The sequence below is a fragment of the Hetaerina americana genome, unplaced genomic scaffold (genome assembly GCF_022747635.1).
Source record: "Hetaerina americana unplaced genomic scaffold, ioHetAmer1.1.p SCAF_1, whole genome shotgun sequence".
Taxonomy (NCBI): Eukaryota; Metazoa; Arthropoda; class Insecta; order Odonata; family Calopterygidae; genus Hetaerina; species Hetaerina americana.
This window is the reverse complement of record NW_027286069.1, coordinates 45,851,938-45,879,233: the sequence shown is the minus strand read 5'-3', so window position 1 is coordinate 45,879,233 and position 27,296 is coordinate 45,851,938. Positions and strand designations below refer to the sequence as shown.

Sequence of the window (27,296 nt, the reverse complement as noted above, 5' to 3'; positions counted from 1 at the left end):
TTTAGAATTAAATTCTGAAATGAATAACTCTGTAATTAGCTATAGTCGTGTGCGGATTAAACTACCAGATAAATACGAATCGTATGAGTTTAACGCTGACCCAGAAGGAAGAATTCTAACCCCGCTGTAGGAAAAATCACAAAACGATAAACGTATTAAGAAAGATAAGTATTTTTTCCTCGCAGATTTCTAGTTATGGTTCAAATTTAAAAAAAATGAAATGATTTTTAATAGTAACAACAGCAATCATCCCTATGGCTGGTAATGCAATATCATTCCCTATATTTCTTTTTTAGGCTAAGATTAGATATTCAGACCTTAGAGGCGAGACCTTTTTCCTAAAATTCTTTTCAACCGTAAAGGTATCTCGCATATCAGACCGGCTCATTAAATACGTTTACCAGGGGTAAGTTTAGCCACAGAATACAGTATTTTGAAAATGATGTCCCGGAGGAAAATGGAGGCCTTTAATATGAAGGCTTAAGGCACTACGGCTTGAAAAGAAAAGCTGAGCCCAGCAGTTTTTTATGGATGCTTTCACCTCAAGACGCATTCTCAGAATGGAACGCCTCAAAGAAATGGACTACAATAGTTTTTTCCGGATGCGAGCACTTTCTATGCCACTTGACTTTTACGGGATACTAGCTCAAGTCTGGATCAAGAATCATACAAACTGGGGGAAGTGGACCGATTAAATGCTGGAGTTGAAAAAGCATGCGTGTACGTCCTTGTTACGCGGAGATAAATCTTCACGAGAGCGCTCACTCCCCCACCCTCCGCATACTCTCGCCCGCGCACTTTTCCAAGCGGGCGATCCCAATGGATCGATCCGTTGAATTTAATTCACTTTCGGCTCTCCTATTTTTTTTCCAAACTACTATAACAGTATTGCCACGGATGGACTTTGGGCGTTGCAATTATTTTTTTTTCTTGTTCAGAATTTCACCCCGGAGCGGGAAAGGAATTTCCGCCGAACGAAAACACATCGGTAACCCGCTGACTGCTTGGGGATCTTCCAGACTTGGGTCGTCATGCCGTATCACCTCGGGTAAACTTAAGTGATTTGTTAGCACCAATCAAATTAACGATTTCTCCCCTCTTCTCCCCCCTCCTCCACCCCCGGATTAAAGGGCTCTGCGAGAGATTGCTGGAACCACGCCGGCAAACTTCCTCCTTAACAAGCTTTCCACTTCCCGCCTCCCCTTTCCTCCTCAACTCTCCCCTCCACTCCTCCCGCTCCCTGTGCCACGTATCTAATTATGCTAGCGCCCCCGCTCATATCCACATACTTAATCGCTGCGGCCTATCAAATTCCCGTCTTTCTTAGTTCTCCTTTCTGGAAAGGTTCCATTGGAGTGGAAATAAAATCATTAATTTCTCTTCACCCTCGCTCCCTAACTAAATATGTTATATACATTTATTACCTTATCGACGATTCACTTTGACCCCAATTCCTGGATGAACAACCTTTTTGGGAGAAATTGCCTGGTTGCTTTATGGTATAGAGCTTCTCACTCTCAAAGGGAATACGCCATCGGAATGTGGGCTGGGAATCGTTGCGTTACGGAAAACGGTGTTAAGGGCGTCGAAAAGTTTTATTGCCCGCCTGGGGAGTCTGCTTCTCTATCCAAATAAAGTGGGATAATTGGAATGCAGTAGCCGTTAGAAGGTGGCTCTTAAGAATATCGATGCCGGCGATACGTAACATGGATTCACTTTGTGATGTTGGAAACGAAAACGGTTAATTGATATCAAGATTTAATTGATACTGATCTAGAGGTACAAGCTAAAGGCTAGATTTTGGCTCTTAATCAAGGTGAAGTCAGCTGTTGGAGCATTTATTTGTGATAATCAACACCTAAACTATGAGAGTGAAATTTTTCAAAGAGAATCTGCGTCTCAAGCTTATACTTTAATGCAAACCTTAAATGCATTATGTGCAGTTTTTGTCGTAGAATGTGACGTGAGGCCAAGGATAACGCCATTTTAACTTTTTTATATTAAATAAAGTGGTTTTACTATCATAAAATTGCCTAAATAAATTTATTATTTTTATCGGGTGGTGCCAAGCACTAAGTTAAAAATAAATATTTTACTAGCAACTTTACGTTATTTGTGCTATATATGAAGATATATATATGGGTCGCGGTAGACCAGGGGGTAGAGCGTTGGACTGCTGACCGGAGGGGCCTGTGTTCGATTCCCGGGCAAGGCTCTCTCTGGGCACCTGCAGCTCCACCCAAGCTATGTGATTTTTTGGGTAACAGGTCTTCCTGGGAAACCATAACCGGCACAGGGAAAGGCATTGGCCCCCCTACCCAGATGTGTGAATATTCACACGCCGTATAGGGCCTACTGGGTGAACTCTACCATCACCTACTAAACCGACCTTCGGGTTGATAACTGTGTTTATATATATATATATATATATATATATATATATATATATATATATATGTTATTTATTTATTACTTAGCAGGTATGTATGTATATATATATATACTCATGCAATAAGTCTAAAAATAATCAAATGAATTTCTATTAATATAAATTATTGAAATAGTAATTCATATACGCGCACTTTTTTGTTAAAAATGCGCACATTTGTAGGATGTAATGCTTAGGATTAAATCTCAACGGCGGTATTTTCCGGTCACCAGAATTTATTGGGAAACTAAATGGTGGCCCGGAGGAAAGTAACTGGCCTCGCTACCCTGAATGTGAGAATTTTACACGCATTTTCGTTTAGTTCAGGGTGAACTTTGCTCTCATCTATTGAAACAGAACTTCGGGTTGATTACAGTCATAATTATCATGTATCATATATCAATTATAAAATTTGTCAAGAAAATCATTTTTTCTTCAAATCATTTCCCAGCTCATCGGAACTATTTGCTTCATCTGAATACTTAATATGCTCTTTATCCTTATCATTATCGGTTAAGTGTCATATTTGGTGTTTCTTTATAGTAGAATTTCAAATTACCTACACATCAAAATCAAGTTCTTTCGGTCTTAGTATCCAAAAATATACTAAAATACACTTGTGATTCAGGGTCTGTCGTTTCTGCGGTGTCTAGCACATTGGTTTGGCGCAAACATGATTAATTTTGCTTAGCATCATAGAATAGATTCATTAAACGGTGGCTCAGACTTACATTCATAAACGTGCATTTTATGGCATTCCCTATTCCATAAAAATGATATTTTTTCGCGTATTAAATAAAAAATATTTTATGATAATTGTCAGTGAAAAGGATAAAATCTCCTTTGGTTGATGCTTTTTTCATTGATGCTGTGAAACTATCTTGAATAGCAATCCTCTCTTCCCTAACCCTTGAAATAATGAAAATAGCCCTTGAAAATAATGAAACGGATTCATTCTCCGTTCTCTCATTTTCAAGTATAAACTACTACTTAACAATACGTACCTGCATCTTCCATATGACCGAGGAACGCTATCTTAGCACATTTTTGTTTATATGTGAGATTTGAATAATGATCTCTGTTATATAGAGAAGTTAATGATGAATTATGATGATCTCTTAAAGTGAGTTATGATGATACACCACTATATACATATATGCATCAAATCGATTTACGTTTACGAGTTACACCTGCTGCCTAGGGATATTCGTCGATTCTAATTTGTTCTCGGGGTCGGATAATTTGTGGTTAGACTATGGTTTTCTTTCATTAATTAATGGCGATTCACAGCAGAAGGTAGAGGGCGGGAATTAAAAATCAGTACTGCTACCTATAGATTAAATTAAGAAACAAACCAGCAGTTTCATAATGATTTTACGACCTACAGTTAGTGTTGATACTTCAGATTATTTTCAGGTACGTTATTTACTTTCACATACTTAAACTCTTAATTAAAATATATAGAATCATTTAAACTATCTTCAATGAAAACTTTATTAGTTGGCAACTGCAAGAGTGTATCTGGTCCGTATGAAACTCCCGCCACTTAATACCGTTACATTTTTAAAGAAAGCGTCAATCCGGCAATAGCCTTTTACATCGTAGTCTTACCACGAATTAAGAATTAGAGCAAATTAAAACAACTGAGTCGGTGAAGGAGGGCCCATCCAAGTGGGAGTCAAAACTGCGATGTCTGGGTTGTTAGGCGAAGATGCTACGCCACCACCACAGGGATCCGCAAATATTAGAAATGGGTAAGAATTCAGATATCTCATTCACCCTACTTTTCCATAGCAATCTTTAAATTTAGTGTGGGAATAGTCTCTTGCAGCCAGTTGTTAGTTATTAATCCCTTTACAAAAGTTATTTGGAATGCTAATCATGAAGTGTTATTTCCAAGATTATTCGGGTCTCCCACCGGGTCCACGTTCGTAGGGTTGCCGACGTTTCGATGGCCGAGTCGTCCATCGTCTTCAGGGCACATTAAACATTATTCGCCGGGAAAGTACCAGATCATTCTTCATGAAGTGTTATTGTTATATTAATATTGGTTATTATTATTATTATATTATTATTATGAATGGTTCATGGTCATATTAATAATAGGGAATTTTAATCAAATAAATATTTATCTTGACGCATATTTTAGCCATATGACAACACTCTAGATATTGTATTCAAGGGAATGATTAATATAAGACAAATTAGATGGCAGAAAATCCGTTTCTCAAGATAAATTCTTTTTGTTAAATGAAGAATGCAATGTATATTTTCACTGTCCTAGACAGGACAGTGGAAAGATACATTGTATTCTTCATTTAATAAACATGAATTTCCAAAAAGTAGAACCGGGAACAGTTGAATAAATTCTTTTCCCTGGTCAAAAGTAATGAATATCGCCCCGATGAATGGGCACAATCATGATGGAAATCTTTCCCCTCTTATCTTTATTATTGAATTTTTCATTTTTTCCCGTACTGTGTATTTTAAATTATTTAATGCCATCATACTTCCTTATTTTTGCATTCACACAACTTTCCTTCTTTCCCACTCCATCCTACACTATCCGAATTTGGTATTCCCTCTAGCGTTACACGGGAAAGGAAACAGTATGCGTATCTCGGCTGGGTATGGAGTTGTTGATAGGGATTTTGAAATCGGGTAGGAGTTCGAAAACTGAATCAAGTTCGTGGAACGTGATGAGAGGCTGGTTGAGAGTGATGTAGATGCCTTTCCCTTGCCGAGAAGCGGACGCATTAATATTCCTGGTTAATTTGCCTGTAAATTTGTCCTGACGGCGGAGAGAAAAGTCAAATTACTACGTGTTCGAATCCTTTATTTAATATTCATGGCAAATCAAAACATTCACTGGATTAAAACCGTAATCAAGCCGCCTTGTTGAGTGAATTTCCTTCTCGTGTCATTAGCAGTATATTTTTTGACATTTCTGCTGTTTAAAATATGTGGAAATGATAGAAATATGGCCTGCATTGTAGTTGATCTCTCGTATTGGTCAGCGTTTTCATTATAATGTAGGACATTACAAATATTTTTAAAATTTTCAACATTATTTTAAGTCCAGATGAGATTCACATTCAGTTGTCTGAAATGGATACAATGTCCTAAAATCCTATTTAAATGAAATTTTGTAGCAGAAATTTGGCAAATTAATATTCATTATAAATATACATTTGGTGATTACTTTTAAAAGTTAAATGTATGCTGAATAATCACCATTCCAAGTACAATAATGAAATCAACATCATTTATGAATTTATTTTAATATTTAACGTTTCATGTAAATGGTGGGCTTGGACGCTAATGGCGGGTGAGTGATAAAATGGCGAAAGCTCTTTTTTTGACTTGGTTATTATTTCCCTGTATTTGAATTATTTATACCATAAATCACCACTATATCTGAATTCTGGGCCAATTCTTCAGAGATTCTGTGTAGAAATGTTTATGGTATGCGGAAGCAGATTGAATAATAACCCGAGGATGTAAAGGTATTCTTTATGGTTGGTTCCGTGAGGCTCTCAAAGGAACCTGTCGCACGGTACTTTTCGGAAAATGAGACCCTTTTCGGGCCCTCTGAAATATTTTTAACGCCAGCCGATTCAATTTATCGGGTGGTGATCATAGTTTCATAACCTATTTTTATGACAATATTTATCCCGGCTCTTGCTTTAACAATGCATGCGTTTCGACAAATTAATGCTACACTAAATAATCATTTATGTTAGTTACAAGTTGAAACATGGCCTATCTGTCCTTTCAAAATAATGCACTATGCGGGTAACAATTACTCTATAAATACACAAGTTTTTAAACCATGCGAAATTTAAAGCTCATTAATGTTACTTTAAGCTCGTGAGCCCATTGAGCTATAAACTACTTGGTAAAGGTTTACTGAAAATACCAATTTCAATATCCTAATATTGTTTCAATTGTTTCTGTAATTATTCATCGGAGAAATAAAGGTACACATAATACCATATGTATTTATTGTCATCTATGGATAAATAGCTATTTCGGAGAGAATTATGGTGATTAGAATATTGCGTTGGTAACTGCTTCTCGAAGGCAAAGGGTGACCGATTGAATTCGCTCCAGATGGCTCTGCAAACATGTATGCTTCAACGATACTCTGCAAACACTGTTAAATCATGTCAAGAGTTGAGTCAGTCATCGTAAAAAATTAAGAACTACTCCCTGCGTTCAATCGTTGTTTCTGTATTTCTCCAATAAAACTGAGACAATTACGAGGTATATTAAAAAAGTAACGGGAATTTTCTGATTTCTATGGTGGATATTAGACGACAATGTGCACCATGAGTTCTTACCGCAAGGTCAAACGATCAATAAACGAGTACTACTTTCAAGTTCAACGACGTTTGCATAAAGCAGAAGGAACAAAATGCCGGTATTTGTGACGAAAAAAATTCATGGCTTTCGCACCACGATAACGCACCTGCTCGCTCTGCTCACAGCTTGTTCGTGAATTTTTGGCCAAAAAGAGTACTGTAATCATATCTCAGCCTCCATATTTGCCAGTCATGGCCCCGTGTGACTTTTCTCTGTTTCCTAAAATAATGAGAAAAAAAGCCCTGAAAGAGCCATCATTTTACAAGCACATGCATATTAAAAACGCACCGCTGAGAGATCTAAAAGCCATACCAAAAGTCGAGTGCCAGAATTGTTTCGAGGATTACAAAAAAGGGTTAGCATAAGTGAATAATATGTAATGCCCACTACTTCAAAGGAGATAACATTGATAATTCTTCCAGAATTACTCAAATTCCCGTTATTTCTTGAACTCACCTCTTGGTCCGCTGAAACCTCACGTCTTTGATGCTCCGAATTGACGAGAAACAGTCAAAATATCGGATAAGAAAATACTTTGTTCTTCCATTTATATTTTATCATGCACAACCCCTTGGTTTTGACTACAAGGTCGTCATCAGGTGAAGTACAGAGGACATACAGCTTTAGATACTAGGCAGAGAAGAGGAGGGAGGAGGTGCTGGTAAAGTGGGAGGAGGAGAAAGAGAAGGGAAACTGGTGTGTTTGCATGGGAGGGAGGGGAAGAGGGTGTTTGGGTATGGCGTCAGGGCGGGAGAGGGGCTGTGGAACAGAGGAAGGCCTAAGAGGGGGGGCGGGAGGAATATATTAGGTCATTAACCAATATACCCTTATAATGACTGTTCTTGGAAATTTCCCAACGTTCCAAGGCATCTAACCTTAAACCTTTCTTCTCCCAATGTAAAATCTCAGGAACCAAAGTCGTTTGTGCTGTATTGTCCATTAGGTGCTGGGCAAAATGGGAAGAAGGATATCTGTTTTTGAAACAGGTGTAATGCTCATTCACATGTTCACGGAATTTCCTCACGGTTTGTCCAATGTAAATAGCGGAGCACTCACAATGATTTTTTTATATCTAAACCCTCGATAAGACTGATAGAGTGGAAAACATCAGGTAAACAAGGTAGGGGGTGGAAAAAATATAAATGTTGGACGGAATGAAGGGCGTTGGAATTCATGCAGAATTGATGAATGTTTTATTGTAGTGTAAGATGTCAGGTTGTGCCTTGTTGGACGGTGCTAAAATATTTAAGGGTGTTAAGTTTGTGTCCATCCAAATGCTACCATTAGCGGTAAACTACCAAATAATAATAATATAACCCCAGGGATGTCACAAAATGTTGCACAATTAAAAGCAACCCCACTCGCTGTTAGAATGAATGTGGTCACAGCCGCCAATTTTTTTCTGAAAAACAAGTAACTCGCATGACATTAATTGTTCTGCACAAGCGCACGGACAAGAAACATACGTATGTACGTTTACATGTGTCCAGGAGATAGGAAAGATTCTGTGGTAAGATTGGTGCGGAATGCGACGGGAATATCAGCCATCCGAGTGCGTTTGACATGAAGTCTACCAAGATTGGCATCGCCGGAAAAAACAGAGATGACCCCGAGTCCTGACCACAAAACAAAGCTGCACTTCAGCATCCCAGCGCCCGCGTTGCGACGAGTGGGAGGAAGAGGAAGTTGTCCTCGTGGGGTCAGGGGGGGGGGCGTTAGTGGGAGCCGGGGGAAGGAAGTCTGGTGGAGGTGGGATGGAATGCGGGAGGGGAGTGAATTAAAAGAGGCCCGCGAGGTATGTGTGTTCGTATAATGGTAGAAAATTAGAAGGGCTGATGTCGTGTGCGGAGGTGTGTATGGGGTAGGAAATGCTCGAAAGGGGATGTAAGGGTGGTGAGGTCAGAGGTGAGGTGGTTGGAGAAAAAGAGAGGAGAAGAAAATTAAAGGAAGACGACAGAAAAAATTTTATGTCCGCAACGGTGGGAAGTGAGGATATCCTCCTTCGCCGGTGCGCACTCGCTGTTGATCGGGTTAGCGGCATTAGAGCTGAAAAGTGTGTTCTTCTGAATTTAATAATTTATCTTAAAATAATCCCAAAACGGTCAAATTTGTCTGACACATTTGACACGGTCTGACACATTTGATTGCAAACGGCAAAAACAATGACGAAAACCCGATAATTAGGTTAAGGAGGAAAATCCACATAGGCGGGAATCGAATCCACAACCTCTGGGTCAGCGGGCGATCACGTCACTCCACCCGCGGCACCTAAGAGCACCCGATATGAGCTATCATTTATCCCTTCCATTTGTGCCAAAATTACTTATATTTCAAAGTTCTTCAGCCTTATCTATAAACCTACAGCCTAAGCTTTAACTCTGGTTATCCTTGGGTGAATATTAAAGAAAGAGATTTTGGGTCTGAAAATTCCTGATTGAAAGTCTGAATATTTTCAAATACATTAATAGGTTTTCAAATTTAAAAAAAATGTGTGATTTAGTCACTTGGGGAAAAAGGAACTCGATGACAAGGGATTTTCAAAAATTTAAACCATGTTGTGTCTTGAAAAAGAATAAGAGATGAAAGGGCTGCTTGATTCACCTTAATTTAAGTGAAATCATACCCGTTATCGCATCTCATATTTTCCTATGAATCATTCAACTATCGAGGAAACCTTAAATCTTTAACTGAAAGATATACTGAGAAAAACCTTTAAAGACTCCTTTAACTGAAGCGATAATTGATGTGGAAGAAATTTTTATATTTTCATTCCACTCGATTTACTCCTTTAGTGGCTGGTTTCGACCGACGAGATAGTTGTGGAAATTTTTCCCCGCATAAACATCAAATAAAGTGTCAAATACGCTTTGATATCTTACAATTTACGGGAATTGCATTAGGTCTGCTTCATAATAAGTCAAAGTATTCCAATGTAGAAAATTATTTACCAGGAGCATCTAGTTACAGTAGCCGCTATTAGAATGATATCTTCATGGCATATAAAATATGCCACAATAACCCTCACCTTAAAATCAAGTTGCCCTTGAAAGATTAAATTTAAGAATGTTTTTCTTATGCTGTTTTCCATATTTTTACCTCGATAGTCCTTGATTCATTATCGGTATTACGAGCGGGTACACTATGGGAAACGAATTTCGAAGTGGTGTCCTGCATAATCAGCTTTGAACGGGCATGCTTTTGCAGCCATTTCTGTCTTATAATGTTATATTTTTTCGTCTTTGTATTCATTGTAAATTCGCTCTCTGTTGAAACACCACAATAACCTGCTTATCTAAAGATAGGCGTTTCCTTATTTCCTATTTTTCTTTGAAAAAACTTTGAAAATGCTTATTTTGCATCTCGTTTTGATTCAGGGCGTTTTGATTAGTTTTTTCGAGTTGCGATAAAATAGGAATGTCATTTAATATTTATTTATTTAAATTAAAAATTGATCAGAACATATTTTTTCCCATGTGAAACTAGTAGTTCCAGCCAATTATTTTTTCCTTGCATTTCCTCTTTTGTGAAATTTGGCATTTAAACTATCCTAAATTATATTATTTGATTGAATTGCATTTTGAAATTTCTGTAAAAGCTACATTATCTTTTTCTAATTAGTTATGAAATTTGACTTTCATTTTACCATGTTACATTCTCTCAAATGGTAACCAGGGCAGTTACGAATAGTTCTCGTATTTCTCCGACTTACACTTCTTTAAGCGCGATTCTTTCGATGTATGCAAGTAATGAAAATTACCTTCTATAATAATAAGGGCGGTAATACAAGAGAAAGAGGTAGTGGGACACTGTTCTTTTGTTTTTGTCATCAGTTCACATGTGAAATATTATTAAAAATGTCCTCTTTGGAAAAATTAATATTACTGTGAAACTTCGTAGAATAATTGCAATACAAGAGGCTCGCAAAAGCACGAGATTACTCGTATGAATTAATTACTATGGAGCCTATTTTCTTTTGCTACATTTTCCTTTTATTCATTTTGTTGGCCCTCTGAAACATAATGCACCCACAAAGAACAAAAAATATATATTGGGATAGTTTTGCTTTAGAAATATTCATATCTTTAGGCATTGGTGCTAAAATCATATAATTCCAAAAGGTTATTCATGATTTTTCACTATTCATTTCCTTTTCCAAAAATTAAAATTTTTCAATCTGGTATATTGTGCATTAAAAGTACGTTTTCAGAAGTTTGTAGTTTTTAACAATTAGGTTTTCCAGGAAAAAAATAATGCTTTAAATATGATGGACCCTGAAATTTAATCCTCCGAAATTTCTTGTTCGCTGAATAAATTCCATCTCGCAGCAAAACTTATCCCTAATCCCCATGCAGACAGGAAATTGATTATTTGTACATTAACATAAAAAAGTAAGCATTTCAGACTTACAGTTTTGGTCTAACTAAAATGCGTGTTCGTTTTTTATCACCTAAAAAATTTCTTCTTCAAAAATACCTTGCTGTGAATATTAAAAGACTGATTTACAATTGCTCGTGTGTACGGCACTCATATGTAGTCACGTTAATTCGACGGAGGGCCAATTATTATTATTCCGTTCTTTGTATTATTGTATTCCAGTTTAAATATCACGAAACCTTATTTCACCTGGATATGTCTGTATTTTGGAGTTTCGAGCTATAAAGATCGACAGTACACCATCTAGAGAGCGGCAATATGGCATCTGACATTCTCTTTCACATATACCCCATGTCGCTTTCGGAGAATTAGTTGCATCATTTGTTGTTTCATCAGTATTCCATACTGAATTGCTACGTAAATCAATGAGAGGATCCAAATGGCACGTGGTTGTTTCAATAAAATTAATAAAAACGTTCAGAGAGTTTAGTAGAATTTCTTTCATATATTTTATTTTAACATTATAAGTATTAAATAGTAATGATGATAACAATAATAAAGAATTGAAAGATACGTGTACGTTTATGGTAAATATCGCCATAAAACAGTCAGCCAAGGGGCTGCAAGCATTGCTTAGTGAATTGGAAATTCAGTGCGACAGGTATGGGATGAGAATCAATATTAATAAAACAAAGGTTATGCGATTTTCTAGAAAGAAAAAGGCTAAGCTTAACATTAGAATAGGAGGGCAAAAACTAGAGCAGGTAGAACAGTTTACGTATCTCGGCAGTGTTTTGGACCAACACGGTCAAAGTAGTAGGGACGTAAGGAGAAGAATTGCGCTAGGCAAAGAGTCTTTCACAAGGAGGAGGGAATTGATGACGGGACGTTGAGTGAGGATGTTAAGAAAAGACTCGTAAAAACTTTGATTTGGAGCGTAGCTACGTACGGCGCGGAAACGTGGTCATTGAAGCAGAAGGACAGACGGAGACTGGAGGCTTTTGAAATGTGGGTGTGGAGAAGAATGGAGAAGGTGAAATGGACCGAGAAGAAAACAAACGAAGAAGTACTTGGTATGGTGGGCGAAGAGAGGGGTTTGATGGGAGCAATCCTATGGAGACAGGAAAAGTGGCTGAAGGGGGTATTGACCGGCAGCGGGATGTTGAAGACTGTAATTGAGGGGAGAATGTTAGGCAAACGAGGAAAGGGAAGGAACAGGATAGGGATGTTGGACGGGATGAAGGGAGGAAGAAAGTACTCAGAGCTGAAGAGGGACCTGATGTAGAGTAGGATGTTGTGTTTTGCTAGGGGTCACAAATTATTTAATTAGTAATTATGTCCATCCAGAAACCTACCTTAACCGGTAGATTACCTAATAAAAAAATAAAACCATCAAGTATGTTTCAGTTTGGCCATTTTTAAAATTAGCCCTTTTATGAGAGCGTTTTCTTCATGAGCGATGATTCTTTCGTTATTTTCGTTTGTACGAGGGTAATCCCAGGAGTACCCGACCCAGCAAAGAAGACAATTTTTTTGGATAAAAATGTATTTATTTTTAAACATAATCTCCTTTTAGCTCTATACACTTTTCCCAGCGATGTTAAATAAGTTCCATACCTATTTTATGATAAGAACTGTCTTGCTCCTCATAATAGCCATTAACTGCCGACATCACTTGTTAACAGTTGGAAAATCTTTGACCACCGAGTCATTTTCTAAAGTTTGCGAACAGAAAATAATCCAAGGGGGCTAAATATGGTGCGATGTACCGCATTTTTTGAAATGACTACTATATCTGCTAGCTCGCGCACTTTCAGGCGACAATCATCCAATATCATTTTGTCGATTTTCTTCATCGATACTGGAGTCGTCACCTCATTTGGTCGACCAATGCGATGCTCATCTTGACAGCTCGCACGGCCTCGTTTAAACTCTGCTACCCAATATTTTACTGTTGTAAACGGAGGAGCAGACTCACCCAGAGTAGAATCCAGTTCAGCTTTTATACTGGTTGGGCCGAGGCCTTTCAAATAAAAGTATTGTATCACACAACGATGACCAATTTTCTCCATTTTCACAAATTCACTGAAAACGTTCACTATTGATGGCTACCAAACAAATACTAAACAACGTAGCGTCTTCAAACTTGAAACATATGCTTTATATATTACATACTTTCTAATACGGTGATATTTTTCGAACAACTACCGCCATCTCTAGCTCAGGCCGGGTACTTCTGGGCCTTCCCTTGTTCAATATTTTGGAGGGTAGAGAAGCAGGTTTTTGAGCATTTAATGTAACTACACATGCTTGTTTCTTTTCTCGCGGGCTACACAAATACGTGAAAACTAAGGAGGAAGGTCATTTGCGCCATTAGGGATAGGATGGGAAAGGAAGGGTGGCATTAGCCTACTTTTGTCAAAAGGCAACAAGGGGTCCGCAATTTAACGTCCCATCCGACGGACGTCGTACTCAATTCACAAAAGATCTCAAGTAGGGATCCTGATATCACTGAAAAAAATCTGCCGCCCTTACGGTGGGAAACCTCTAAGTTAGCTACCACCCATCCCGATCGCCGACATTTTCTGTTTGTATGAAATATGTTTACGAAATTCATTCTCGACCCTTTCACTATTTACCTCTCCTTTTATGAAATAACACTTTTTTAGAAAAGTTAGATTTTCCCAGGACAAAATATGGACCGATATTCAAACACCCCCTGCCATTATATTTTTGTGCATTCCAATTGCAAATTTTTCAATTTGAGCCCATAATTATGGATGTTTTGTTATTGTATGTATACTATATATCTATGTGGGTTACAGAGTTTCTTGGGGTAGATCAATTTACAATTTAGCAGTTTGATAGCTCTTATGCTAGCTCTTGCTCCGACCTAAAAAAAACCGTTGCTTATGATAATTATATGCAAGTATATTTTCCATTGAAAGGATTGGTGAATGCAAGTTATTTATCTCGATGTTGATTTATTTTTATGTGATATTGTGTCTTTAAATTATCGTGAAAAGTAAGGAATTCCATTTTATATTTCAATTTTTTGACACGCTTATGAATATTTTGGATGAATTGTTGAAAGAAAATGTGGGTATCTCGTCGTGCATCATGGTTATATAAGCATATACGTTTGGTATAACCTTCAGAATTACTACATGTGTACAATTCTGCGGAACTTTATTAATCATCTATTTGGTGTCTGTACAAGAAATCCGAGTCTTCTCTGGCTTGACTTCGATGAATGGTCTCTCGCCCGACTTTGTAATAAGCATCCAAACAATGACGGAAATGGTGAATGGATGAATAAAAATTTTGAAGTGCCATAAGAGTGCTCAAAAAGTTAGCGTTCATTACTCCGTTTCAGCCGAAGATAGTTTAGGAATTCACAATTAAGAAATCACATCTATTAGAAATTAAATAGATTCAGCTTTTCAAGCATCAGCAAAATTTCAGAATCAACAATAGTACAACTTTTTACTTTATGATTAACTATTGAAGTACATGTCATGTGAGATGTACGACGGACTTTGTTTTTTTTAAATGCATATCTTTAAATCGTTCAAAAACACCGCTGTGATCAACGCGAAGGTTGATTTGTTGAGAAGGTTTTGGTGAGGGTAGTGCACAACGTACACTCGTACTAAACCCAACAGCGTGTAAAAGCCACCCATTTGCGTAGGAGGGTCAGTCCCTTTCCTTGTGCCCCCTACAGTTTCAGGAAGTTCTCGGGAAGATATGTCACTAAAAAAACCACTCATATTATAGCAGAAGTACTAAATAATTATTTAGTATGTTAAATTAGTGCTGGACATTATTAACTTATACAGCATCATATTTTGTCATAATACAGATGGATGGACACTCTGTCATGAGTATGTTATCTATTTAGGCATCGATATACAGCATTTGTGCTATTCGTGCCCCTCGACATCTGTTTCGCGTGACAAGCAAGAAAAGAAGAGAAAAAAATGTCGATGATTAATTGCCAACATAGCCCCTGTTCCAAATGTTAAAATTGTATTTCATTAATAAAACATGCCAGTGGTGAGAGCACGAAGAAGGAACTGTGATTCACTCAGAACATCGATCGCGTTATAGGAAACGAGCGGAAGCACTTAATGAGACTACACTCGTAGCTCGGTATATAAAGCCAACCTTCTGTGTGTCTCAGAAGTAATTTCTTTGGCCCTCTTGAAAATGGAACGGTCGGCAATTATATCCAGTGTAGCCGAAAGAAATTCTCACTCAACAAATTACACTTATGAGTACTTAAGTAATTTTTTTTCATTTTTAGAATGAATAGTTGGTTCATATTCTCAAAAAAAGATTTTCGCTGGTGAAATAATGTTTGAAGTTTTACCCCGTGGATCAAAAAAAACCCATGACTTAATTGCGTAGAATCGAAAATTATACGATACAGCCGAAGAGAATAATGTGATATGATTGCACAAACTTGGATTGGGCCGCTGAATTTATTTTTTTGCTGAAGATTACGGGGGTTCGTAGTCAAAGAACCGATTTTACCAAAATTGATCTTATCGAATTAGGTGGTCATTTCACTAAACGAGTTAAGTATTATTGCTTTCTCATTTTTCTCAAAATCATAATTGAAGAACCTCTCACGAAGATAATATCAATTTTGATTAACGCCTCCCTTTGCTATAAAATGTTTTCGTGCACCTCCCGCTAAGGTACCATTTTAAGAAACTAGTCGATGACTGAATTTGAGAGATGAAAATTATATGAAAATGGAATTATATTTGTTGCTTATGCCCAGTTTTTATTTTAAAAGTGAAATAATAAACATCGATAGAACGAGAAGATTTAGACCCATTCCATGAATGATCATTAAATTCCTTAAGCTTTGCTGTTTTATACTAAAAGGTCCCATGTGTCGCTTAGTGGTTTATAACTATGTTCGTTATAAAAATGTACTTGTTTTACATAATATAGAAATGCATCAAATATACCAGTATAAATATATTTTTATTTAAGAAACTATTTTTTATTTTTCTGTCACAATTTAGCATAACTGTAAAAATATTTCGATTTGAAATTAATGTTTAATTTTTTTCGGTATTCAAAAATGGTTAACTTTTTCATTCCCTCCCATCAAAGTTTGCAACTACGAGAACCTGAGAGTTGTAATCCTGTATCGCAACTTGAGTACTATGAAGAACAAAGATCTGATTTTGACCTCGCTTGTTACCTTAGTGAATTAATAACGACTGATGAAATGGACGTAACATTTATTCATGCGCATTTCGTAAACAGATATGAAAACAATATACAGTTTCTAAGCACTATTAGAGGCTCTTATCCATTATTAAGACGTGATTTAAAATTATTTTGGACTAAGGATTCAGCGTTTGAAATTATGGAATTTTGGATTTCTTTACACTAATTAATGGGCATCATTTGAACAAAGGCGAGCAGGCGCTGTTATGTTAACACTCTTACGAATTTTATATAATCTGGCGTATGATATTAGTGTTTTTGCGAAAACGACAAGTATTGCTGTTTCATTAATCCACAATCCTTCCGGTGAATCTTCCACTGCCAGAAGAACATGTATGAAATTGAATGCCAAATTCTATGAAAACCAGCATGGTAAGACACTACTTTATCATTTTCAGTTGATGTAGTGCTCTTAGGGCTACAAATACAGAAAATTTTATCAAAATTAAATATACTAAACATCTTGATTCAGCCTCCTTTAGAAACACGCTCCATACCAAAGTTTTCAACACTTTTCTTAAGATTCTTGCTCAACTTCCCTATCATCAGTTCTACCCTCCCTGTGAAAGCTTCTTAGCCGAACAAAATTCTTCTTCTCATATCCCTATTATTTTGAAAATCTTGGTCCAAAACACTTACAAGGTAGTAAACAATACCATCTGCTCTGGGTTTTACCCTTCTATTTTAACGTTAAACTTTGCCTTCCTCTTTCTTGAAACCCGCTTTACTTGTATTTTGTTTGAATTAATGCCATCTATCATTCTATTGCCACCTATCTCCGGGTCTTCCATTCAAATCTCTAGTTCTTCTCCAGTAAGAGGCGTGTACTGGTTGGTTACGGATAAGTCACCTATCCCTCCAATTTACTCCTATTCTCTGTAATACATTAATCTGTTCTATCCAATTTACCCTGTTGAGAGCCTTATCGAAATCAATAATACAAACAAACACACAACATAGCATTCTATGCTCCTTTCCATTTGTGACTCCATTACTGTTATGGCATCTCGCGTATTTCTCACCTTCCTGGACCCAAACTGATCAGTAATTACCCTAAATCCTGATCACTAATTACCCTAATCTGATTACCCAAAGTAATCATTTTCCTCTTACATCAAGAATAAATTTTTAAAAATATTTTGAAACACCCGTCATAAAAAAATATTTTCGGTGAAAAGGGAAAGTAATTTATTGCTTCAATTAAGGTCTCACATAATTTGAAGCAGATTACAGGCTGTGACACAGCTCATTATTTTCTTTCTTCTTTTAATTTAAAATATACTCTTGTTCTATACTCGAATATTATAGTGAAATGAAATCAGACCTATGCTGAAAATCTGAGGAGAAACTATTTTCAACTCCACTCTTTTAGAAACTATTATTATCACAGAAATGTTCTTTATCAGTAGTTTCGGTCATACAATATTGGCCGTCACAACTTCGCCGGTTTACATCCAGGCAGTGTCTTTGTATTTTTTCCCAGTCTACGCCGGATTCGTTTGAATCCCTTTGTTGATGCGAGCAGTGGAAGAGGAATTCACGAGAGGCAGATTTTGTTTACACAGCACGTGCCACCACCGGATCGATAACGGCGTTTGGAATACGCTCTCATATGCTTCAGTTCTGATCAGCAGTAGATGGTAGCCACCCGGGAGTGCCGGGAGTGTCGTCCTCCGCTGGGCAGCATTTATTTTATCGTTCAAACGTGAGAGGAGTACAGCTAAATGTAAGATTGTTTGCTAGATTCGTCCAACGAACCCAATTATTTTCAAATATTTACCTGAATTCGGAAGATGACACGATAATTTACGGGCTTTATTCAAAAGATGATGCAGAGAATTTTGGTTTGAGATGAAATGCTAAAGATTATGATTCATAGAGGGGAGAGCGTTAGGAAATCGAGTTAGGGAGAGGACGAGTGTAGGCTCACGGAACGGAATAATTGGGAGTAGACTCCCTACAAAATAGAAGAACGATTTTATAGTGCGCGGTTTTGTATTTTTTTGGCGAGGCTAAGAATGTTGTTATGTTCATTCTTCGTCCATCCAAAATATACCGTGAGTTTGACGCTATCAAATATATAATAATAATTAAAAAAGAGATTTTTGACATTAGAAATGTGGTGCTTTAGTAGAATGATAGGGATAAAATGGATTAGTGGAAATACTGACGAAAAGATTGTATGCGTTTAGGAGAAGAAAGATGTCTAATAAAAATTCTGAAAAGGAGGGGTGAACTCATTTTGGCGATGGCGTGGTGAAGACCTCCGAGGGGTAAGGAGTTAATGGCAGGAACTTACTGGGGAAGAGCCCTCATGAGTGACATGGAAAAAGTAATGACAAGTATCAAGCAGACGAGAAATACGTACGGAGGGATAACTTGGTCGACAGGAGGATTGAGTGGAGAGACTTTTCAAGTCAGTTTTAGAACAGATGACCGGAGATGTCAACTTCAAACCTTCATATTTACCGAAGGCGTAAATTAAATCATCGGTGAGTGGAAGTCCGTGTTCGATAAAAATGACTGAAAACGCGACATTGTAATGCGTTTTCATTTCCATGTGGACATTTTACGATGAACTTATTGAAAGTAGTTTCGAGAGTTTTGGCGCAGAAAAGGTCGGATTTCATGAAAAATGACAACAAATATATATTAAAATTATAAATAGAGCAAAGTACTTCTTCGGAATACTTGCAGATATCTTTTCAGCTCCCACTTTGGGACAATGGTGTGCTGAAATGATACCATGGATGTTACGGAAGGTACCTGTGATATGAACGATATTATTTGTGGCATTATTACCTTTTTCAACCACATGAGCTCTCTTAGTCCGGGGAGTAGCATGCTATTAAACCGATGGAGACAAGTTTGAATGCCTCAAGAGTGTGGGCGCATGGTCTTTCAAAAATACATTTCCTAATAGAATTTTATGATACTCCATGATCTCTGCCATGGTCCTTAATATAACACTTGCCAAATAATGCTGGTTTTAAGACATGTAACACACTGTTGAATACGCCATTAGACAATGGAAATGGGTGAAACACCTTAAAAACTCAAGGAACTTTAAATAACGAGGGTGCAGTATTGTCACTCCTCTTCCGTTTACTTTGTTTGCCTTGCATTCTTCTCTTATTCATTTCTTCCTAGTTTCTGCCTGCCTTCGTGCTATCCAAAAAGTCATAAATCTTATGCACCGCTCCGCTTAGCATTCCATCTTAAATTACGGTATTTGGCATCCATCTCCCAATATCTCCTTCACCTTTCACTCTTCCTACTTCTTCGATTTAATATCTCTGCACCCGCATAAGTTTACTTGAAACTTTTTCTTTAGTCTACCTTTCCGTTCGACTTATTTTATCCATTATTTTCCATTCCTCATCCCAAAATTCTCTAACCTACGCCCATCTTCTTGACCTAGAAATCGAGTTGCGGATTCATAAGGTGTCAGTCTTCAAAAATATTTTGTGGACCTCTTAACCTGACATCATCATCATTTAAGGGCGTGCTTCATCATTACCTTCTCTTTGCACATTTCTTTTGTCGCCGGAGTCTCATTATTTTGATTCTCTTGTGATTAAACGTCATCCCATAGTTCTCATATTGTTCCTGCAATGGGTTCATCAATAAATGTATCCCCTTGACTGTATGAGTAACTTTAGCTTAATGATCTCCAAACTTGACTTAACAACCTTACTGCTAAACTACATTCACTACGGAAGCCCTCCCCGTGCCATTCATAGCATTTCCTCGGCGTTGTATGTAAGCTGTCCTGGGGTTAATGGACAACTATGTCTTACTCCTCTGCTTATCATTCCCCATCCTGATTGTTACTCTGCTACCTTTGCTTGTGCCGTCTGATTCATATGCAGGTTTTGAATGAGTTGCGTATCCTTCCTGGTCCGCTCTATTTTACACGGCACTTAAGTTTTGTCCGCTCTGCTCTCTTTGCCCCTGTTCTTAGCCTTATTGATGTCAAAATCCATGGAAAACACAGTTGTGTCCTGTTTATGCTTTATATTCCGTTTTTCTAATATTCTCACAACTGCAATGACGCCACCCTCTCTTTCTAATCCAAACCAATCTTTGGCTAAATGGTTGTTTGCGTCATTACTTAGCCCTCCGTTGATGATTCTCCGAACTACCTTCACAGCATTTAAACTTACCTACGGTCCTATAGCTCTCACGTACTGATACCTTCTTTCAAGTTTGAGCATGGCAATTAACCTGTTAAAATCTGGCCATGCGTCTTTCACATAAATTCCGCGCACAAATATCTTCCTTCCATTTTCCTCTTAAGTCTGGTCATTCTGCAAGGATGCTACCTATTTCTATTTCCTTGTTCGCACATATATCTGTTTCTACGAGTATCTTGTTACCTAGTATTCCTTGGCCCGAACTTTTGAATTCCTTTCAATATCTAAATCAGCTGGGCTAGTCACTTGACAAAAAGTTCCTCCAAGAGTCTTTTCCCCATTCTTCGTGTCTCTTACGGTTCAATGAATTACTCTCCGATCTTATCTCTTATTATCAGTATATTATTTTATTTTCAACACTCTAACTGTTTTGTGCCATATCATAAAGCTCTTCTACGTACTTTTTCCTGGCTGAAATTTTTCCTTATACTTGCACAACTCTTTCCACCATACGAGGGAGTGATTCCTTGATCCCATTGGTTTTTCGACAAAGTTTATAATTTAGTTATCAGTTAATTTTCCTGCCCAAGGTCATGTTAACGTTCTTCAATTTCTCTCTCTCTCTCTCTCTCTCTCTCTCTCTCTCTCTCTCTCTTATATCTTCCAAAACCTTCATCCTCTTATCCCAGGCTTCCTAAGTATTTTTTAGTTAACCGTTAATTACAGCTCTAGCTGCAAGTACAGGGTTCGTCCGGAAAATAAGTGTACTGAGCTCAGGAAAAAAAATTTATTGCACTTTTACATATCTTGAGCTAATATTCCTCAAAATAGGACCCTTGTGAGTCGATACACTTGTTCCAGCGGCGTTCCCATTCCTGGAACGCTCCCGCGAAGGCATCATCGGGAACCTCTCGAAGACTCGTCGTCGACCTCTTCTCTGCCCTCCACGAACATCTTGTGCCACCGAAAGATCATGTTTCTGGACATGGCTGACTCCCCGTAAGCCTGGTTAATCATACCGACAGTTTCGGTAGACGATTTCCCAAGCTTTACCGCAAATTTGATGGAATAACGCTGCTCCAAAAACTTCGGCATCGCGTTCCGTGACGTAAGTCGAGCGTGGAGGTTCGCGTTAACAGAGCTCCTCACTACACCACAGCTCAGAGCCGACTGACTTTTTCAGCGTCGCTTGCCAACATACCCCCCTCCAATCGCAGCCCGTCAGAGCAGTGCTGGGCGCGCCTGGAGCGGCGCGCCCAGCCCAGGAGTCAGTACACTTATTTTTCGGACGAACCCTGTATACCGAAGCACAATCTCCCTTCATCTACAGTCGCCATCCCTTTTATTTTGGATTAAGTGCTTCGCTGTATTGTTGTTGCACTTTCGTACTCCCGCTTTTTAATCTTGGTGAATTTTAAATTGTATTTCATAATGACGTAATTACTGTCCGAATCTTATTCCGACTCGGAAAATTTGGGCGAGTTGATGACACTATTCCTAAATTTCTAACCATAACGTCGTATAGCAAGTATCATCCTATTTCTCCCGAATTTTTTCAGGTGTGATTACTCCTGTGATGACCTTTGAATTATGTATTTGTATTTGCTAAACTTTCTATCTGCGATCATTTTGCATTTATAAAAACATTTTCTACCCCCTTTCCATCCCTCCTTTCCAATAAGGCTGAGTTCCAACCCCCATTATTTCTCGAGCACGTTCGTTATTATTTCTTACAATTGATCATGGAGCTATCATTTTCTTCCTCCCTGGATATCTGTCTACAATTTTTGGACCTGATTTTATTTCCACCAATAAAATTCTGTCATAAACTTATTCTCTATTCACTACACATATCCCTCCTGTTTAATTCTGCACTACAGATACACCACGTTGCCTCCCAACCTCGCTACAAAATACTCAACAACCATCACTCTAGTGATCCTCACTGCCCTTACCTCGCGCACACAACACAAATATTCCCTTCTCTATTTACATCTCGAATTTCACATGCTTTTTGCACTAATAACTCCTTACCTGTCCCGAGGTAGCTTCCTGTTGCCCTTCTAAATAACGTTTTTAAGGTAAAAATATTTCTTAAATGGTGGCCTCACTGGCGTCAGATACCTTAGCAGCTGCCTCACTGAGGAACAGACGTGGGTGAACTACCTGTCGTCGTGGACTACCAGTTAAAGGTAGTCCGCTGCGTCGACTACCTTTCGACTGGCTCCTACCCTTCATCCTATCTGTCAAGGCTGACACTACCTGGAGCATTCATCAGAGCTCCAACCATTAGAGCTGTAAGAGCGATCAGGCTAAACCATTGCACCACCTAATGGTTGTGGTCTCTAGGAAAAGGAAGCAAACGTATTCATGGTTGAAAACAATTAAAAATAGGCAATAGAAGTAATATTATTGTGTGGTTTATATCTTAAGGGTATAAAAAATCTGTACGCCGGCTATTTTCACTTTTGCAATTTATTTACCATGAATGTGGTTTCACTATACATCAGCTTCTGCAGGTGTTAGACTAGATCAAATTAACTCTGTACATTGATGGTTATAGGGAGAAGGATGAAAAAGAGAGGAACGGAAAGGAAAAGGCTGGGCAGTGGAATGTCTTTTTCTGTCTAAGGGCTGTTTACTGGGATATGGAATACTTTTCCCGAATAAAGTACTCGATCTGACCAAAAAAGAAACATCAGAAAATTCCAAAGCGTAAAATACTGACATTTCCGTATGTAATACTGTGTCTACAAAATAGCTCTTTTAATCTTTGTGCTTCATTTTGGTTACCCCTCTAAATTTTGTCCTAGGCTTTCAAAAATGATGAGTGTTTTTCCACTACGTGAATTTTGTGTGAATTTTTGTTTCGTGCATTGTGTGAGTTTTTATCAGTATTTTAAGAATGACTTCGCTCGTTCCCGCGGGGCCTTTCTTCTTTATCTCACCGCTATCTTCTCCTTTCCTCGCCGGCAGAGGTGGAGATGCGTCGCACCCTGGGACTGCAGCGTCTCTTCGCCCTCCACACGGCCCCGGTGGGCTTCATCAACACGGGGCTGCACGAATTCGTGACGTGTGGCGCGAGCGTGGCGGGGGGCAGTTGCCCCGGCGTTGGAGGCGGCAGCGGCGGCGGGGGTGGTGGTGGTCGCTCCGGGTTCTTTCACCACCACCACCACCATCACCACCATCACCACTTCAACCACCAGCACCACCCCCACCAGCAATCGGAAGTCCTCGACGTGCCTTTGGCGGACCGTCTCGCCCTTGAGAACGCTGAAGTCAACCAGCTTCAGAAGTCAGTCGGATGAGTGGTTTCCCTTCAATTACCCATGCGGCCAAGCCAATGAGAACGCCCTTCTATCATATTCGTCCTGATTGATCTATTCTCGTTATAGTAATAAATTAACTGAAGCCTAGGTAACTGCCTATATGTTATTTTTCATGGTGGCATCCAATACTTGGACATACATAAGTTAACTTCTTGTTCTGAATAGAGACCCAAAAACATTGTCCACAAGCTACCCAAGAACTAAAATATTTCAAAATGTCATGCATCTGTATTTAATGCCAGCATAATAGCTTAGTAAAATGCAAATGAATTTGAAGCTTACCCCAAGATGATAATAATTTAGTTTGAAGGGCTTAGAAATTGCCTTGTAACTATGTTGATTAAAGGATACAAGCATGGATGCTGATCATCAGATTCATCGAAATTTAAAACAAAATTTTGTTTTTCTGATGTCATTCATATATGCCTTTTGGGATCTAAATAAAACGGGAGGGGATCGAGATGGTGCGGGGGCTAGCGCACTGGCTTCCCACCCAGAGGGCCCGGGTTCAAACCCCGGCGGTGTTGAATATTTTTCAGAGGTATCTCGATCCCTACTTGAGGTGCTTTGTGGAGGGCACTTTGAGTGAGTACGCCGTCCGTCGGATGGGACGTTAAACTGCGGAACCCTTGGTGCCTTTCGTAAAGAGTAGGCTAATGCCGACGCGGGTTTCTCTCCACCCTTCATCCTTTCCTATCCATCACCTATGGCGCAAATGACCTCAGCTGTCGGTCGCCTCCCCTCAAAACTACTACTACTAAAATAGGAGTTAGGCATCATAGGCCTCAAGAATTTATCTGGACTTAATGACATTTTTGCCATCTGAATCAAACAAGGAGTGAAGATTGATGAAGTATGAGCTTTTATAATTGATAGGTATCCTATTTTACTAATTCCACAATGGATAACTGAACTGCCTTAAATGTAACTAAATAGTTTGTTACCTTTGCAGTAAATGCCCAATTTGCATCAAAGTTGTTAGTTGTTATAGAATGGCATAGATCCAAACAGCACTTTTAAAAATCTGATTTCCATTACCACTTTAATTCATGAATGTTTGCATCATGCTGAAATCATCCAAAACCTTTTTCATTCATTTTTTATAGGTTTTTTAGTAATTTGAATAGTTTTTCTGATTGAACCTTTAGGAAGCTATCTCAGGGTATGTGGTTACATATTATCCACTTATTGGGTATATCTTTGACACTTAGTGGTCCCAAGTAGATGAAGGATTTTGACAAATTTCTCCAGGATTATTAGTATCCAAACTCATTTGTTGCCACTGTTTGGCAAATGGTAAAAGAATCCTCCAAAGACCCATGTAACATTAAGCAAAATGAATAGTACTTCATATATTTCATCATTGGCATTTCAAAATAATATGTGAATGAAAGGACTAAAGTTTACAGCTTTTAACATTATAAATCATAAGATGGCTTTTATCCATTACTTCAGTTTATTTTCCCTTTGATAAGGAGGACATAATAAGCGATGTTTCTGATGACCTTTCAGCAGCTCTCATCCTGCTATGAATTCTTTCTCAGGGAGATTGCCGAACTTCACGATGTAATTGTCGACCTTCAAAACATCATAGCTGAAATGAAGCCCTCATGGCTATGGGGCCACGATGATGGAGGATGTCAGCACCACCCAACAGGCCCTCAACAACAGCATGGCCTGCCACAATCACCCTCTGCTCTCACTTATGGCAGTGACTCAGATGCCGAGTCTGCTTTCTCGGACCTTGGATCGCAGGTATGGGAAAAACATTTGGTGCTCTCAATGCAAATTCTCTGGCTAACCCTAGCCAAAATGAGCAAAAATCAAATCAAACTCTGATTTTTTAATCTATATCATACTGTCAAATGTCTCATTCAACTAATGCTTTTTATTCAGATGACCTTCTATCCAGAGCTTTTGTATGAAGCTTTAATTTCATTTAGTTTCCCTAATTTGTTGAATTTAACTCCTTAAGCATTTCTCTCAATATTGTCTCATGCAAACAGGGTCATGTGCTTGTATCTCTACATAAAGTTGTTACTTTTTGTGTATTATATCCTGTGGGTTTATCAGTATATCATGTGATAATATTTTGGATTAGTACTAAGAAATTCCAGTATATTTAAAATATTTGTGTTGAAAACAGAATAATTGTACACATACCTATACCCAAGAATCAATCACCTATCATCTTTCACTAAAGCAGGGCCTAAAGTTATGTTGAATGATTATTGGCTGGCATTAAAAACTATTTAGGCTAAATATTTTAAGGGAGCTTTCAAACTCCAATGAGATACATGTAGCACAATTACAAATGATTCAGAATTTGAATATGTGAACCTTGTTTAATAACTAATTTGATGCTTAGCCATGCAAAACAATCCCTGTTTCAAGCAGCAGTAGGTACTTGGATAAATAACTTTTATGTGTGTTATCATGTTACTAACAACAAATTATACATATTATTCTACTTTTAATTTTATAAAAGTTTTAAAAAGTGTGTAAATTGAATGATATGTAATGAAATTAAAATGTTCTAGTTGGAATGGAGTTGGTAGAATCAGTCATGTAGAACATTTGGAGATATGCTAAACATGTAGTGTTCTAACTCTTGACTTAGCCAAAAAACTTAATCATACTAGAGAGATAAAGTTAGATTAATTTATTGTTTTATACTTATTCTTTCCTTGTGCAAATCAACTGCTTAATGGGGCATTGTCAAAGTATCTCAAAAATTTATATTTGACAAAGAATTTTAATTATCGTGAAGTAGTGGCAATACTTAAGTTTTCCAGGTACATATTTCATTATATTGTTGCCATTGTGGTCTTCATAAAAATCAGTCACCATCAAAAACATGCCTCAGTTTTTTGATGGAATTCATACCACTCTCTCTTTTATTAAAAGGTAAAATTATTAAGTGATTTCAGTTTTCTCAACAGTGGGGTTCTTTGGAGGGAGACTGAAATCTACATGTGCTGCCAAATCATTTAATTATCAACAGATTGCTTGTGATAAACTGAAGGAGGGACTAGTAATGCTAAAAATTACAATTATCACTTTTTATAATATCGGAGAAGTTTCTATTCTATAAATACCATTCTAGATATCCCTCTATGCTTAACTTATAGAGCCATAACCAAAGCACCCCAAATATACTGACTAAAAACTGGCCTCCTTTAGGAATTTATTCCACTGGTTAAACTGTCCTTTGCTAGATTTTGGGAGCTAAAGCCAACGGTAGTTAAAGATTCCCAGTTACTGAAAGCAAACTATTCATTCAGATTTTCACTCTTGTTGTATGATTCATTCTTGAATGAAAGGCATCCCCTTTTCTTATGACATGGTTTCATCCATATGACTCTATGCTTCTTTCTCTCCCAGTCTATGCTGGGTCTCTTTGACTATTTTTTT

At 37.9% G+C, this 27,296-nt stretch overlaps 1 protein-coding gene across 1 annotated transcript in view; it reads left to right on the top strand.

The window, feature by feature from the left end:
- LOC139685469 (uncharacterized) overlaps nt 1–27,296 on the top strand; it is a 278,351-nt gene that overhangs the window by 249,018 nt on the left and 2,037 nt on the right. Inside the window, exons 5-6 of the mRNA XM_071582490.1 lie at nt 23,530–23,848; nt 25,427–25,637. Coding sequence (XP_071438591.1) covers nt 23,530–23,848; nt 25,427–25,637 — 530 coding nt within the window. The remainder of the gene's footprint in view (nt 1–23,529; nt 23,849–25,426; nt 25,638–27,296) is intronic.